This window comes from Podarcis filfolensis, assembly GCF_964270895.1.
Source record: "Podarcis filfolensis genome assembly, chromosome: 13".
NCBI classification, from domain to species: domain Eukaryota; kingdom Metazoa; phylum Chordata; class Lepidosauria; order Squamata; family Lacertidae; genus Podarcis; species Podarcis filfolensis.
This window is the reverse complement of record NC_139615.1, coordinates 32,958,234-32,976,085: the sequence shown is the minus strand read 5'-3', so window position 1 is coordinate 32,976,085 and position 17,852 is coordinate 32,958,234. Positions and strand designations below refer to the sequence as shown.

The 17,852-nt window shown below is 44.2% G+C and overlaps 1 protein-coding gene across 9 annotated transcripts in view; it reads left to right on the top strand.

The window, feature by feature from the left end:
* The first annotated feature begins 1,235 nt into the window (after positions 1-1,235).
* The window catches only part of TTLL6 (tubulin tyrosine ligase like 6), a 37,916-nt gene continuing 21,299 nt past the window's right edge, over positions 1,236-17,852 (top strand). The window contains exons 1-9 of one of the 9 annotated variants that reach the window (XM_083582676.1): positions 2,493-2,617; positions 3,988-4,097; positions 6,207-6,305; positions 9,682-9,918; positions 11,900-11,937; positions 12,982-13,100; positions 13,220-13,350; positions 15,428-15,584; positions 17,364-17,507. In XM_083582676.1, coding sequence (XP_083438802.1) covers positions 6,217-6,305; positions 9,682-9,918; positions 11,900-11,937; positions 12,982-13,100; positions 13,220-13,350; positions 15,428-15,584; positions 17,364-17,507 — 915 coding nt within the window. In that variant the 5' untranslated portion in view covers positions 2,493-2,617; positions 3,988-4,097; positions 6,207-6,216. Of the gene's footprint in view, positions 1,532-1,608; positions 1,905-1,954; positions 2,200-2,492; positions 2,618-3,987; positions 4,098-6,206; positions 6,306-9,681; positions 9,919-11,227; positions 11,938-12,933; positions 13,101-13,219; positions 13,351-15,427; positions 15,585-17,363; positions 17,508-17,852 lie in introns of those variants that run through there. The other 8 variants (XM_083582675.1, XM_083582673.1, XM_083582674.1 and 5 more) reach the window with 8 other exon arrangements.

Here is a 17,852-nt window from a genome sequence, read left to right as displayed (position 1 = left end):
CATTTGCTATACAAATAGGAAGTGAAGAGATGGAGTGTGTTCAGAAAGCTGTGAAATGACGTTTTGTATCACGCAAGAATAGTTGTGTGCTAGCTGGTTGCTGTTTGATGTTAAACTGTATTTTCTTTTACAGACACCCCACCCTGAATGAAACCCGCAGATTCCTTGGTGACCCCTAGACCAGCCTGGGACCCCTGAACTGGCCAGATTTCATTAGTCCACAAGAAGCTTATGTCGTGATAAAATGGTCAGGTGTTTAATAAAGGCGCCACTTTTCTTCAGTACAGCAGTACCTTGGGTTACATATGCTTCAGGTTACAGACTCCACTAACCCAGAAATAATACCTCGGGTTAAGAACTTTGCTTCAGGATGAGAACAGAAATCGCTCAGCGGTGGCGCGGCAGCAGCGGGAGGCCCCATTAGCTAAAGTGGTGCTTCAGGTTAAGAACAGTTTCAGGTTAAGAATGGATCTCCGGAACAAATTAAGTACAAAACCAGAGGTACCACTGTACAGTGGTACCTTGGTTCTCAAACACCTTGGTACTCAAATGCTTTCGTTCTCAAACACTGAAAACCCAGAAGTGTTCTGGTTTTTGAATGTTTTTCAGAAGCCAAAAGTTCAATGCGGTTGTCGGCTAATGTCTCCAGGGTGCCTGCACCAATCAGAAGCTGCGCCTTAGTTTTCGAACATTTCGGAAGTCAAACGGACTTCCAGAACGGATGAAGTTTGGCATTTTTGTTTTTACGATTTATTTTGCATTTTTGTTTTTGAGGCTTTTTTGGTTAATTTGTTCTTGTGACTGTGTGGAACTCAGTTCAGTTACTGATTGATTGATTGATTGTGTGACTGTGGAAATGGATAAAAGCCCCCCATCCAAACAATGACTATCAGTGCAGGTAAGAAATTTTTTAATTTTTATCATCAACAGTACTGTCTTATTTATTTTATACTGCAGTACATTGATTATTGCTTTCATTTAATGGATCAACGGTCTCGTTAGTAAAATTCATGTAAAATTGCTGTTTTTTTAGGGGTTGTTTTTAAAAGACTGGAACCGATTAATCCGTTTTGCATTACTTTCTATGGGAAAGCGCACCTTGGTTTTGGAACGCTTTGGTTTTGGAACGGACTTCCGGAACGGATTAATTTTGAGAACCAAGGTATCACTGTACTGTACTGCTGCCAGGAAATTATCAGCAACTGGGCTAAACCCTCGATTCAGCATTTGCAGGTGGGGTTTGGGAGTGGAAAAAGAGAGGCAATTCTCTAGCAAAACTACACATCTCTCCCCTATTCTCTCTTCTTTTCTATCTGCGATCCATTCAAGAAGGAGGAAATGCAAAGAATTCAACTTTATTCAAATTAGCCGGTCCTTCAGGATCTCTGATTGGCTACGCCTTCCAACTGTGACCAGCGAGGGAAGCGAAGGGGAGAGAGAGGCAGCGGCAGTTCGTCCTCGAGGCTAATGTTTATGCAGCGTGGATGAACCGTAGGAAAAGTTCTCGGAGCGTATTCCGTTGGAACCGAAAGTACGCATGTGCGAGATTGGGGAATCGCTGCATTAAAGAGGACGCCTGGCCAGGAGGGGAGGGGGGAGGGGACGATGGAATCCCGCGCGCATGCGCCCTTGCGCTAGAGAGGGCGCCTAGGCCGCAGCCGCCATCCGTCCCCATGACAACTACGTTTCCGCCCTGCTTTTTTTCATCCCACATCGCCATTTCCGATTTGTTGTCACCCCGAGGATGTAGTTTAGGCCAATGGAAAAGCAGCACGCTTTGGGGGGTGGGCTGTTTCTTTTTTTGGCCAAATGGAACCCAGTTTCGGATCCAGTTCCAGCCAATTACGCACGATGAGGCGGAGCAAAGGAAGAGCGAGGTTTGTCTGTAGGCGGGGTCGGCGCAGGTTGGTTGAGAGCAAAGCGGGGGGGAAAGGGAGGGCGAAGGGCGGTTGGGCGGGAGCGGTAGAATGAAGGGCAAAGGCAGCAATAGGGTTGGAGGCCACGCCCCCACCGAAACCAAGCCCCGCCTTCTCCACGGCAAAAAAGCGAGAGGCGCTTGGCTTCTGTAATGGAGGCTGCAGTAGTTTCTTTGCGCGTGTGGCTGTCCTGTGCTCTGTAGAAACCCTCCTCAGCTATGGCTGACTGAAGGACATTTTACTGCCTCTGGCGGAGCAGCAAATGGCGCCCTTTCTCTCACCAGTTGAGGCGCATTAGCACGAAAGCGCATATACAGTTAACTCTGGCTCCTGAGGTCAGAGAATCCCACAAGCACCTCTCCCGCCTTCCCCACTTCTTGGTAGCAAAATTACAACGGCAAAAATAAAACCAAGCAACAGTTTGCTGCCTTGTCTTGACTCTCCAAGTCTTTTAGCCTGCCTGATCGTGAGCAGATTGCAATAGTTGTTAAAACACGAAAATGCAGTGTTGCCTCCTAGGCTCCCCTCCCCTTTATATTTTGCTGTGTGCACACCGTTTAACAGCACATATCCCCCACCCCCAGCTCAAATAATCAAGGGAATTAAAGCTGGTTAAGGGTGGTGGGAATTGTCGCTTTGGGGGTAGACTACAATTTCCAGGATTCTGTGTCCTGTCTCAGTGTGACTGCTTTAAATCTGTGGTGTGTATGCAGCCTTTGTTCCCTCCCAGTGACTGGATTTACGTACTGTATAAGCTAAACAAGCTATAGCTTAGGGCCCCACTCTCTTGCCCCCCCCCCCATTTCACTATTAATATAATTCTGATCACCGAAGAATTGATGCTTTTGAATTATGGTGTTGGAGGAGACTCTTGAGAGTCCCATGGACTGCAAGAAGATCAAACCTATCAATTCTGAAGGAAATCAGCCCTGAGTGCTCACTGGAAGGACAGGTCCTGAAGCTGAGGCTCCAATACTTTGGCCACCTCATGAGAAAAGAAGACTCCCTGGAAAAGACCCTGATGCTGGGAAAGATGGAGGGCACAAGCAGAAGGGGACAACAGAGGACAAGATGGTTGGATAGTGTTATCGAAGCTACTAGCATGAGTTTGGCCAAACTGCGGGAGGCAGTGGAAGACAGGAGTGCCTGGCGTGCTCTGGTCCATAGGGTCACGAAGAGTCGGACACGACTAAACAGCTAAACAAAAACAATTGTATTTCAGTTCAAAAATTACTTTGAATATACACACACACACATATATATATGTATATATATGTATATATATATATGAAGGGACGCGGGTGGCGCTGTGGGTTAAACCACAGAGCCTAGGACCTGCCAATCGAAAGGTCGGCAGTTCGAATCCCCGCGGCGGGGTGAGCTCCCGTCATTAGGTCCCAGCTCCTGCCTACCTAGCAGTTCGAAAGCACCCCTAAGTGCAAGTAGATAAATAGGGACCGTTTTCTAGTGGGAAGGTAAACGGCGTTTCCATGTGCGGCGCTGGTGCTGGCTTGCCAGATGCAGCTTCGTCACGCTGGCCACGTGACCCGGAAGTGTCTTCGGACAGCGCCGGCTCCCAGCCTCTTGAGTGAGATGAGTGCGCAACTCTAGAGTCGGTCACGACTGGCCCTGATGGGCAGGGGTACCTTTACCTTTACCATATATATATATATATATATATATATATATATATATATATATAGTTATGTGCAAATGGCTTTAGATACCTATTAGGTCCATAAATTCTACACAAAAAACAGCGACAATTTGTTATTGACAAAGGACAGCCAACATATAAAGGGCCCCATTACCCCATTAGCTTAGGGCCGCATCAAACCTAAATCTGGCCCTGCCTCCCACCCTTAACACTTAGCAAGTTGACAGCCTTTCCCAAACCAATTGCTTTCCTCTTAATATATACTCACTATGTTTTTATTGCTCCCCTTCATATATTTCCTTCTTTTAATCAGAGTGAAGCCATGACAGTTTCCCGGTTATTGCCTTACCTGGCCCTTAGTAACTCAGATCTGATAGCGCCTGCTAATTTATGTCCCCTAACTCTTGTCTCCAGCCCCACTTTCACCAGAGGAAGTCATAACAGCAAGCCCTTACAGATCCCATTATATATTTCCCAAGCCTCCCAATGTTTAAAAAGCACTACAGACATCTCAGCTAATATTGGTACGGTATTTCCCCTCCCATCTCAGTGTGACACAATATAACTTAGCAGAGGTGGATTTAGGGGAGCTCGACTGGTTTGGGTGCACTCGGCGCGAACTAGGCACCGCAACTATGATTTAGAATGGAAATGGTTTATTGAATATTTACAGATAAATTATAAACAGATAAGAACACTGGCAGGATTGTTGTAACAACCTGCAGTTCCATAAGAGTTTATATTTTAAAGAAGATGAATAAATGAGTAAGTTAATTTGGATATGCAGAAGATATTAAAAATAAATTTAAGGAACCACAGAAAAGGGGGGGGGAGAAGTCAAGCTTTGAAATGTCAAAATGATTGTAAATTGTTGTCAAATTAGTGAAATGTATAAACTTGAAAAGTATAAATAAATAAATAAAATAGAATGGAGCACAAGAAGCCCCAGCCACTCTGGGCAGCTTCCAACATATATAAAAACATTAAACAATTTTTTTAAAAAAACTCCTATACAGCGGAGGTTTTCAACCCTTTTGAGTCCATGGCTTGAGTACCATGGCAGTGGTACCTCTGGTTAAGAACTTAATTCGTTCTGGAGGTCTGTTCTTAACCTGAAACTGTTCTTAACCTGAAGCACCACTTTAGCTAATGGGGCCTCCCGCTGCCGCTGCGCTGCCGGAGCACGATTTCTGTTCTTATCCTGAAGCAAAGTTCTTAACCTGAGGTACTATTTCTGGGTTAGCGGAGTCTGTAACCTGAAGCGTATGTAACCCGAGGTACCACTGCATTCTTTCTGTGGCACTCAGGAGCCCAGTTATGTCACCCCTCGCCTGCAGAGCTGGCAGCCTCTCACCCATTTTTGAACACCTTCCCCTGTGGAGGGTTCCCTCAGCCTCCTCTCCTTCTCCCCTCTCCTTGGGAGTCCTCTGGGCAGCTGCTGCTGCCATCCCTGGTCTCTGAGCTGCCCCCCACTGCTCCAAAGAGAGGTATCTCCTCAGACTGCCCCACAGGGGCCTGGGACTTGTCTGTCCATTCCCAACAGCAAGGGCTGGTGGACAGCCTGGCTGGGCTCCCTCGCCCGCTTGCTTGCTTACTGGCAAACCAGCACCCCTTGGCCAGCCACAGAGGCACCATTCGCCTGCAGAGCTTGTAACCAGGGCTTCTGCAACAAACAGTCACACAAGCCTTTGGGAGGCAGGGGCACGAGAGAGCATCAGAGGAGGGAGGGAAGGAAAGAGGGTGCCATGGCACACTAGTTGAAAACCACTTCTATACTGGATTGCCTTCAGATGGCCTCAGAATTGAATAACTTCATACCCTCCAAAATAAAGACGTGTGGGGCATAAACAGTAAAATTATCGTTATGGAATGGGACGTCCCTATTTTCATAGGAGAAATGTTGGAGGGTATGCATCACATAGGGTTCTGTGCTAAAGCGCGAAGCTAAGAACATGGGAAACTGAACATAAACAAACGATCCGCTTAGTCAAATTTTGTGTCTGTGTGTGTGCGCGCGAAGCTCAGGAAATTATGGGCTGCATAGTACACTCAATTTGTATTTTATTTTTACATTGTCATGCAGTAATATTGGATTTGTATGATGTGTGTAGTTTTTTACCCATTTGCTTGCTTAGCTATTAGTGGTGAAGTAATACTTTGTTATCAATTTAACTGTTCAGCTCGTTTATTCTAATATAAAGCTGCAGGATTTGCACATTGCACACCAGGAAAACCTTTCTTCATCCGAGCAGTTAAAATGTTTTTTAAAAGCATGTTTTACTGAGTTTCCGAAAGTAATATTGGTAAGATAAACTTTCAGTCTTTTTTTTTAAAAAACCAAACTTTTATCATTTGAAAATTGTGAACACGTGATACGCTGTTGGCAGTCTAGTATCAACAATGGTCAATAATGGAAAGACAAGTCCAGACAACCATTAATGAAACAAACAAACATTTCCCTGGTGACAGTGGGACAGATTCTGCTGGCTTTCCTTCATAGTGTGTCCACTATTATTTTGTAATGACTCCTGATTTGTGCTAGAGTCTGTCACTACTCCAGTCCTGTATTCAAAGCTGTTTGTTATCTCATTGGCTGAGACTTGTACTTTTGTTTTTTTTTTAATCTTGCTTAGAGACCTCAAGATGGCAACTGCAACAAGATATTCTTTGCCTTATGAACAGATCTGGGAAGACCCTAAAGTCCATGGTGAGGAATGGAGGCAGACGATCAGGTTCGTTTTAGCAAATGCGAAAGTTATGCATATGAGAGAGAGCCTCACAGTTGTAAACAGCATTATGTTTAGATTAACATCTATTTGCTCACTTGTCTAACATGCTGTGTGTTTTTTTTCTGATGGTTTTTCAACATATTGGGAGTCCAAAGTCATATACAGTACCACTTCAGGTGACTACCTTAAACACTAAAAATAGACTCCTTTGCCAGATGTTAGCATTTCCCCCCATATCCTCTAACCCTAACAGTGTTTAATCAGATATAATTACTGTTTATTTAAGTATCAGTTACTACCAAATAACTTTGTTCAGGATTGCAGCCTAACGGTGCAGTCTTATACGTACATGTCAGAAGTCCTGTTGAAAGCACTGGTGCTTGCTTCTGTTTATTATTGTTTTTGCTCTGCAGTGCTATAGTTGCATGAAATAAAATGTCAATTGCATTTATTCAGAGTGTTTGTTTGGTATTCAAAGCTGTGTCAAGTTTGAGAGTAGTTGCGACAACTTTTAAGAACGAAAGAACTATGCCTTTTCAACTCTTTGCAACTTCACTACTATTTAATATACTTACAATAAGAAATTCCCTAGAGAAATTAACAATTAATAATTCTGGCATAGATTATTGCAACTCAGGCCAATGTCTATACTTTTTAACCTTTGTAATAGATGTTAGCACAATGTGCAGCACGATGATATTATTTAAAGTATCGGTTCCCTAATATATTTTTTTTGTATATTTCAAAATCTCCTTGCTAAGGATGAAATACTACTGTACTACTAAACCATCACACAAAGATAGGAACAAACTGCTCAATAAGAGTCAGTGAGCTTTTAACATGTTCTAATTGCAATTTAGAGCTTTGCAGACAGTGTTTGTGAGCACAAACCTCTGACCATGAATGAATAGGACTTGGGGCAAACCAATTTGCTGGTTTTTATTACCAAGCTTGTAGTAATTGTTTGGCTTACTGCAGGTGTTTATTAAGAATGCATTTATATTGTTGTGGATTGCACTGAAATTTTGAATGAGGGGTGTTATAGGAATGTTGTAAATCAGTGGTTTTGAACCAGTATGCTGTGGCATCCTGGGGTGCCTTGAATGGTGGTCCGGGGTGCTGTAGGCAACACTGACCTCTGCCTCTCTCTCCTTCCCTCCCTCCTCTGATGCCCTCTCTGTATTCCTGCCTCCCAAAGGCTTGTGTGACTGTTTGTTACAGCAGCCCTGGCTACAAGCTCTGCAGGCGAATGGTGCCTCTGGGGTTGGCCAGGAGGTGCTGGTTGCCAGGAGCTGAGGCGGCCTCAGAATAAGCAAGCAGGCAGGTGAGGAAGCCCAGCCAGCCCATCCACCAGCCCTTGGTCTTGGGAATGGACAGACAAGTCCCAGGCCCCTGTGGGGCAGTGTGAGGAGGCACCTCTCTTTGGGGCAGTGGGGGGCAGCTCAGAGACCAGGGGTGGCAGCAGCGGCTGTCCAGAGGACTCCCAAGGAGAGGGGAGAGGAGGCTGAGGGAACCCTCCACAGGGGAAGGTGTTAAAAAAAGGGTGAGAGGCTGCCAACTTTGCAAGCGAGGGGTGACATAACTGGGCTCCAGAGCCCCACAGGGTTGCCGCAGAAAGGATGTTGTTGGTCAAGGGAGCCGTGGACTCAAAAAGGTTGAAAGCCTCTGTTCTAAATGAATGAATGAATCAGAACCAGGATGTGCACTCCTTTGGGGTACTCGGACAGAAATCTAGCTTTCTCACTCCAGGCACCTCAGACTGTCACTGTTGTCGGGTTGGGTTCAGTCCCGCCACAGAAGATTCAGATTGCACAGTTATAGCTGCTTGTGAGATGTTGTGCAACAAACCTGCTTTTCCCCAAAGATCGGACTTTTGTGATAAGGAAAATGGCAGGAAGGTGCACTGGAAAGTGTAGGAATATCCGTGCTTTTATGCAGCACCATCTGACCTCCCCACAAATAAATGAGAAGGAATGCTTATTAAATGGCCAGCAGCCCAATCTCCTTGCAGGATGAATGCTAAATAAACAGATTGTCCAGAAGTGACCTCTCTGTCCTATGCTTCTTTGGAAGAAACTGGAAGGAGGCAAGAGCTCCAACCTTGCTTTGTCCTGTGCAGGACTTGTCTTTTTCTGTGTGGGGCAGGAGAAGGAGGCCTGAGTTTTGTTCCCTTCTGCTGAGGGGGTGGGGGAGCTAAAATATTTACACTTCACTTTGATATGTTTCAGGGCTTTCTGCTTCTGCTTATTGAAATTAATATGCCCTTAATATGCTCTGTGAAATCCTTCACACCATCACATGTTAGCATAACCTCTGCTTTAGGCAAAACAGTTGGGTTTTATTTGCCAGACCAAGCCTTACAACACAGAGGATCTCATTTACACAAGATCTCTGAAACGCCTTGTTTTACAAATTCAGTAATTTGCCTCCAAATCAGCGTTCTGTTCTTCCCTTTTCTTTAAACTTCTGATCATCCAAATATTTTAGGAATGTTTTTGAAGAGTGGGGATTTTAAAAATTTGTTAAGAGTTGGTTGATTTCTGACCTAAAGTAGAACTCCGTTTTTTTCTCCACGAGGTCTCTCTGTCCAAGGAATAGCTGTGTGAATAGCTACATGTCAGTGTGTCACTCTTGTTTATCCAGGCATTTCGAGGGTCCTGCTACAAAGTTCATGTAAATGAATAAGTTAGACTAACTTTTCTGTCAGTTTCCTAGGAGAAAAGCATGTTTGATGGGGTACGATTAATATCAACCCCACCCATGAAATGCACAGATCCTAGATAAAACATTTACTGTATCTTAACTTCCCTTTGAACTGCTTGCTTGCAGGAGAACTTGAACTGTTAGATTCAAGTTTCATCCTGTAGATTCGATAGACCCAGGGTTCTCTCATTCAACTTATCAGATGTCAGTACTGAGGTGGCATTCAAGTGAAGTGCATGTTCTTTTGGCCTATAACATTGCACACTAGACTCTTAAGGAGGACTGAACCCATAGAGATGAGCAGGGGTAAGCTATTTAAAAAGCACTGGCTGTCATAAGGAGGATACTTATAGTTCTAATGCCTGTGGAGGGTGAATTCACTTTATGGTGAACATGACAGTAAAAGGACTGAGAGTCATAGTACATTTCTTTGTCCATTCACATGGATATCGTTATTAATGGAAAGAGAGATGTTGCATGACTTGCCTTCTGATGGAGGCGATCTTATCGAAATACAGAGAAATTCATATAGGTCCAGGCAATTAAGGAGAGATAAACAAAGACATATTAATATGTCTTTTTATTTGTTTAACAAGGAACTCCTTGGACCTGCAGACAAAGTGGATAGGAATGTGGATCCAATTTACTTCTTTGCCTTTTTTCTTTTTACTAACAGGATGAGGGTATCGGATTCAGCACGAAGGTATGGTTCATTTCACACAGAGAGGCAAGAGCTGGAAGAGCTGGGTGAGAAGGATGTGTCCGACTTAGAGTTCCTTTCAAGTGGCCTGGAAAGAGAGGAAAGTGCATTGGACGCCACGGATCAGGAAACAGCTGTGTGTGAAGAAGAGAGCAGAAAAATTTTGTGCTCCGGGTCCAACACCGCTGTGAAGAAGAGAAAGAAGAAAAGGAGGTTAGAAATAAGTATTGAAAGCACTTGGGGCATCTGGATGGGGACAAGGAAATGTAATTCTGAAAGTTATAAAAATATACGAGGCACTAACCAAGGAGGCATTGCAAACTTTTGTGGTAATAATGAGAAAGGGGAGGGGTGCAATACAAATGCAGTGGGAGAAAACCAGGTGAACAGTAATGTGCTAAGAGGAAATTAGTGAATGAAAGAGCATATATTAATATACCTCCCACCAGGGGTGAATCTTCTATGAAGCTATTGAAATTTAAGTTTCAGGGCTCCTAAACCTGGAGAGGCCCCAGAACTTACTTTAGTCCACATTGCTTAAAAGCATTGGGTCTAGTAGACCCAAATGAATCGCATACTCAAATTGATTAATTGTGTGTGTGTATATATATATCAAAGTTTGAAAGTTAATAGCACAGGTGTTGTAAAGGTTGCTGTAAACAACCCCATTGAAGAAGATAAACAGTGGTTACCCAGACCTTGTTGCTGGTTGCAAAGGGGGCCCCATAGCAGTTCAAGCCCCCAAAATGTAGGTCTGCCACTGCCTCCTAATCAATCATGCCAGTCCATTCTGAATGCTCAGCATGCATATTGATAGATCCTTAACTTAGTTTTTCATTTACGTATTTATCCTCTGAGATAGAATAGGCTGAATAACAGGGACTTGTCTGGGCCTTCCTGTGAGTGATGAGCTGAACGCAGGTGTATCATTCAAATTCAACTGGCTTTCCTCACTTTTTTTTATACAAAACAAAAAACATTCTGCTCTCTATAGCAATTTCCAATCTGTTTGAGGTTTGGCTGTTGGCAATCTAGCTGCATGCCCGATTGGCCTTAGAGCAAGGCAGCTTCTCTGCCAAACGAACCGTACTGTTTGTGGTTCATCTGATACCTCAACCCAAGGCCCTGGGAGGCATGTACTCACTTACTCTGAGACTGCAGAGATCGGCGAGCAAGCAACTTTGAAGTAAATCTTGATCACTGCATCGCTTTTAGTCTCCAGCTATGGTGCTATACCCTGGTGCAATCATGCAGGGCCAAGGGGGAAAGCTCTGCACCCCATCTGAGAGCAGGAAGCTTGTACACTTTACTAAACTTCCACCAGCATCTGTCACTGTCTGAAAAGATTTAGCTCGTTTCTGGTTTTAATTCTAAAACAGCCCTGTAATTAAGCGTTTTCCTGATGGCCGTAAGATATAAGGAATTGCATGCAGATGAGAAAGGGGGCTTGTGTTGTTTTTACCTGTATGGGCCTATGGCCGTAATAAACGATATTCTATATAAAGGGGGCTTGTGGGGGAATGATGGAGCACTCCATTGTTCCTCTGTGCCAAGTATTGAAATGTAGTGGGTTGCTACAGGAGAGATGGAGCTTAGCAGACTAATCATCATCATCATCATAAAGCTTTGCAGCTTATTTGCAAGGCTTTTCAAAAAATCGTCAATATAATATTGTTATGGATATACAAACAGGCTTCCGAAGGAAAGGGTCACAGCTTTGTGCAGCCATTCCTGGGGTCATATGCAGGAGAAGGTGAAAATTTCTCTATAGCAGCAATTGTCTTGATCTGGCAGCATATTTCTTGCTGACATGACATTTGGTGAGTTACTCAGACTGCTTAGAAGCTAATTATTTTGTATATTTTTTATTTATTAAACTCATTAGACTCGCAGCAACACACCCAGAACCCCAGTGGCAGACCTCGGGGTCTCAAATTTCAGCAGCACCCTGTACAATGCCAAACTTCAATGCCCCCCCCCTCACCGCCTCTCACCTTCCAGTCTACATCATAGTTATGGCGCCCCCTGTGGCGTTCCGTGAGTTCATAGGCAATGTGGTACTTGAACCATCTACACCTGGAGGTAAAGGCTTAAAAGAGGTCCCAGAAGGTACTCAGGTGCTTTGCAATAAGACCATGAATTGGTTTTGCCTGTCTGCCTCTGTCTTTCTTCTTCTTCTTCTGTTTTCCAGATGACCAGTGATAAATCTGACCAACTGCAAGTACGAGAGTGGTGAGTGCCCTTCTTTGTCCCCAGTTGTGAAATAATAGATTGGCTTTATTTCTCAGTCACCGTTCTAAACAGTGAGAAAAGCACCATTTGCACTAGGGAGCAACTTTTAAGTGTCTCTTGACTTAAATTGGAATTTTGTTAAGACCAGATCTTTTTACCTATATATATATATATATAGAGAGAGAGAGAGAGAGAGAGAGAGAGAGAGGGTCACAACTGCAGTTGAATACATACTTTAGTGACAAACATATGTTAAAACACAGCCGCATACATTGCATTTTTTAAAATTATCATTACTTCTAAAAAATATTGATATTTTTTCAAGGGCAGCCTAATGTTTGTCAAAAGAGCTTTTCTTTGGCATATGAAGTGGAATAAGGTAAAGGTAAAGGGACCCCTGACCATTAGGTCCAGTCGTGACCAATTCTGGGGTTGCGGCACTCATCTCGCTTTATTGGCTGAGGGAGCCAGCGTACAGCTTCCGGGTCATGTGGCCAGCATGACTAAGTTGCTTCTGGCGAACCAGAGCAGTGCATGGAAACGCCGTTTACCTTCCCGCTGGAGCAGTACCTATTTATCTACTTGCACTTTGACGTGCTTTTGAACTGCTAGGTTGGCAGGAGCAGGGACTGAACAACAGGAGCTCACCCTGTTGTGGGGATTTGAACCGCCGACCTTCTGATCGGCAAGTCCTAGGCTCTGTGGTTTAACCCACAGCGCCACCCGCATCCCTTATGAAGTGGAATATATATTATCTAAATAAATGTAGGCTAGGGTAGGAATTTGCAGGGGGAAATGTTATGATACAGAATAAATATTACGTATCTACCAACTGTATCTTGGCATCTCCCAGGCTCAAGCGAATTATCTTCTCTTACATTCATTCCATGGAATTAAAATATGTACAACTTAGCGGCAGCATTTTAGATTTAGATGTGTATTTGATGTGACCCTCTGAGTTGAACAAGCCTCCCCACCCGATGTTTCCTCTTGCAGATGTATCTATTAAATGCTGATGACACCATTCTCTCTTCTATGATGCAGTGCGACGGGCTGCTATGATGTGTGGCCTCCGGGAGGCAACTGAAGTTGATGATTGGACTCTGTATTGGACAGATTTTTCTGTCTCACTGGAACGGGTGCTAGAAATGAAAACTTACCAGGTACTTGGTGTTCCTTCTGAAGTGGTGGAGCTAAAACGTCCACCTTCATTTTTTCATTCATGAGAAAGATCTGAAGGCCTAGACAACAATCAGGCTTTTGTCTTGGACTCCTTTTCTAGAAAATAAACCATTTCCCTGGGATGTTGGAAATCTGTAGGAAGGATCTTCTGGCCAGGAACATGGGCAGGATGCTAAAGCTTTTTCCGAAGGAATTTAACTTCTTTCCCAGGACCTGGTGTCTTCCTGCTGAGTGAGTCTTTCCTAAATCATTTTCCATCTTGGCTCGCTTCCCCTCATCATCGCAGAGATTGAGGAATCCGGGTGGACACAGAGTGGAGAAGCAAAGTCGGAAGGGTGGGGGGGAACTTTTGTACAAATGGTTTTTAAAAACCGTTTTATCAGGTCTTGTCTGGTAAAATGCCACCACCACACTAAGGGCACATTTCCGCTTGTGCCATGCCAAGAAAGTGGTTTTCCCCTTACCTCACTCCATTCCAAGGGAAAACCCGCTCTTTAGCTATTGATCGGAAGAAATGGAAATCTGAAGAAAACCTAAATTGCCATTTGCTCTGACTGAGCGCCAAAGAGCAGATTCCCCCGGGTGGCGGGGAAGCAGTGGAACAAGAGGAAGTGTGGATAAGCCCTATGTAGCTTATCATAAATGATTCTGTCCTGTGGAAAAGCTCTTCTGGACACTTGCCTGAGTGGGCTGTGCGTTTTGTCCATGGGCCACTATCTCAACTGGTGAGAAAAATGGCACATCTTCTCTGTAACTTGTAGGGGTGGAATGAACCAAATGAATGCATCTGAGCGTTCCTCAAACCTCCATACACTCTCGTAGGGTTGTAACCTTTTCCTACAGGCAGGGCTTTTTTCAGCTGGAACTCGCCGGAACTCAGTTCTGGCACCTCTCAGGTGGGCACCATTGGCATTATAAGAGAGCGAGGGAGGTGTTTATAGTAAACTCCAGCACTGCTTTTCCTAGAAAAATAGCACTGCTTATAAGGAGAGATGCCGCAGCCCCCTAGCCATTTTGATTGGTCTTTTCTGCATCTTTTTTCATCTCCACATTATCCATTTTCAGATGCAGGCATCATTATCTATGTGGACTTAGGCCTGGGAACCAATACAATTAAAGGGTTGTAATGAAAGAATGAGGCAGCAGGAGAGGGCAAGTGCCCTTCAAAAAGTGGGATACCAAGAGATGGGACTTAGACCCCTTATTTTAACTGCTGCCCAATGTTACCAACATTGTTTTCAGTCCTCGTCAACTCAGGATATGGAGAGAAAGCCTAGTTGCCAGACTCAGTTCTGAAAAATGCAGCATCCTTTCAGTGCCATATTTAGCACGGTTATTATTATAACAACAGCTACTACTACTACTAAAGCATGGTGCTGACCTTAATTAATTAATTAATTAATAACAAGGTTGCAGGTTCGATCCCCGAAAGGGACAGCTGCATATTCCCACATTGCAGAGAGTTGGACCAGATGATCCTCAGGGTCCTTCTCAACTCTGCAATTCTATGATCCCTACCACTACTGCCTATATTCATAGAGGTACCTACTGAGAAGATCCATAAAAAAGCAATAGTACCAAAATGAATCATTGTGAAACTAATAAATATGGGCGGGGGAGTAAACTTCATCCTTGGCTCAGGGGGCCATATTACCAAAGTCCACCCCGATCCTTTAATGCAGCCTTGCAAAAACAATAAAAACAAGTGCCTAGTCCACAGCAATTTGTTCATGACTCTGTTCTTCCTCCCCTCATCAATATCTATATTGCAAAAGTAAAAGAGGTCCAAATTTTGTCAAAGGTTTCTTTTTCACTGGAAGAGTATCTCTTGCCATAGATGAGCAGGTGAATGATTATTTGAGTCTCCTCTAATGGGTCAAGATCCTTGGTTTGACCTGCTGAAAGGATGCCCTTTAGCTTTAGCCTGCATGAGTATCTCTGAACTGACAGTGTATGTGAGAAATGTGAACTTTCCCATAGCTCACTCATTAAATGTGGTTGCTGCAAGATATTGCTGGAGCTATTGACTCCATCTTGTTTTCCCTTTAACTATCTGGTCATCACTGGGGTTGGCGAGGAACGGAAGGATGAGGGGCCTGAAGGGAAGTGGTAGTGTGAAAGGCAGCAAAAGTTTCTTCTGAATGTCTTGAGAGAGAAAACAAACAACCTTAGATCTGGGGTGGTTCGTGATGGTATCAGGCCTATTTCCCATTACTATCACTACTTTAGCTTGAACTATTATTATGCCACTGTCTGGTACTACATCAAATGAGAATGTATATTTTGCTTTCCTCCTCACTGCTCTCAGCTATGGAGAACTGCAAGCATTTGGCAGGTCAAAAAAACACAAAACCTACATCTGTAAGCCAGACTCTGGTTGTCAAGGCAGAGGCATTTTTATCACAAGATCTGTGAAAGATATCAAACCTGGAGAGGATATGATCTGCCAGCTCTATATCTCAAAGGTAACCCCTTTTATTAGTCTTCGAAATGGGCTGCCTGTGTTGCCTGTGCGTCCCTTTAGCTCAGGCTAAACTCCCATCATCCCTGACCATTCAGCATGCTGGCTGATGGGAGTGATGGGAGTCCAGCAACATTGGAAGGAAACAGGCTCCTCATCCCTGCTCTAGTCATTGGTTGCTGCAATACTGAAGATGTTCATAGTGTGCAATTTCAGGGAAATGCCAATCCATCGAAAATAATGTTGATCAGTGAACCAACTCTGAGAGAAGGAGTTGTTTTGAAAGGGTCCTAACATCCAGCACCAAGAGAGAGCAGCTGCATGCTATCAGGGTGAAAGACGCTAAGAGGGGGACTGAGACTGGGGGGGAGATTTGGGAATGGGAGTGCTCAAGAAGGAAGGGAGCTGAAGGAAGGAGAATACATAGGCAACACACTCAAAAGCAGGAGTTTTGGCGAAAGTGGGATAAGGCAAAGAGACTGTGATGGGATGACTAGAATCCATGGAATACTTGATTTTTCTATATAGTCCCCACGCTATCCAGATCTATGGCATATTTTCGCCCCTGAAAAGTGCTTATTGTAGATTGGCTCTGCATTACCCAGAAGTGTGTCCAGTTGAAAATGGATGTAAGTGGTCCCAGCAATGGTGGGTGCATCCACACCTGCCCAATGATGTTGTGGGTGCATATATAGCAAGTTGCAATCACTACCTCCTTTTTCATTCAGCCAGGGCATGATTCCTTTTCTCTATGGCTCCCGATAGCAGGATTAGGTCTAATGGGCTGAAGTTGCAGGGGGCATGATCACTGGGGTTAACCATTAGGGGGGGGGGAGACCCCCATAACAGTAAGTTTTGGTTTGGGGAGAAAACAGGTAAATAAAAAGAGAATTTTATGGATGGCAAGATCCAGATTTGGGACAAGTACTCTTTGGTGAGAGAACCCCAGCAGAGGTTTAAAATATACAGCAAAGTAAAGTGTGGAAATACAGGATGTTAGACCAGGCTTCCTCAACCTCGGCCCTCCAGATGTTTTGAGACTACAATTCCCATCATACCTGACTAGCTCATGGGAGTTGTAGGTCCTGCTAGCTCATGGGAGTTGTAGTAGTAGGTCCTGTTAGCTCATGGGTCCTGCTAGCTCATGGGAGTTGTAGGCCAAAAACATCTGGAGGGCCAAGGTTGAGGAAGCCTGTGTTAGACCTTTAAAACAGTAAGAGCAGTTTAATAATGGAGCCAGTTACCTGGGGGTATTTAGTCTCTTCAAGCAAAGGCTGGACAGCCATCAGCTGAGGTTATTGTAGGTTTTCTTCATCAAGAAGTAGGGGGTTGGACTAGATTGCCTACAAGGCCCCCTCCAACTCTGCTTATTAGTACAGACATTTCCTAATGGTTTCCAGAAAAAAAGTCAGATGTGAACCTCCAGAGAAGGGAGTTCTAGAGTTCGACTGAAGCTGTGCCTCTATTTGTAACATTCTGGTGTGAACATGGAACAAGGGTGCGGTTGAATCAGTCAATGCACACAGTTGGAATCTCTGTGAAAGAGAGAAACTCAAGCCATTTTGGCGTCCACGGGTTAAATGCAACATGTGAATTAGTACCCAGAAGGCTTTAGGAAGCCAGTGAACCTACCCACCCCCCAGCCCAATACACCAGTATAATAGTGGCTTTTGTGTGGTTTTCTAGGCAATGTTGCATTCTCCAGATTTATCAAACTACTCCTGCCCCTTTAGATATCTAATTTAAGAATTTTATCTCTCTCCCTTCCCCCACCCTGCCACAGCCTTTCATCATTGATGGCTTCAAATTTGACCTTCGGATTTATGTGCTGGTAACATCATGTGAACCGCTACGGGTTTTTCTTTATAAAGAGGGCCTTGCGCGCTTTGCGACGTCTGCCTACTCGGACCCATCACACAGCAACTTGGTAAGCAAGGGAGGCTCCTGTTGACGTGACCAAGCGCGCTTGTAAGAAATGTTGACGGCTTTTGGTTCAAACCACATAATTCATCAGGTGCTTCCTCTGTATTTTCCAAGAATTAATACCCAAGCCTTGTGGCATCGAAAGGAATGCAGCAATGTCGTAAATAACAGCCATAAATCATTGAAGGGTGTGCATTCATAAGGAAGCATCTCACACAGCTGGTTTGATGAAATCAAAAGTATGGGAAACGCCGGTACCTGCAAGGAGAAGAGTTCTTTGCAGCATTCCTCCAGCTGGAATGATGGAGCTGCTTTGCAGATCCCACTGTTTCTTTCTTTGTCCTGTGAA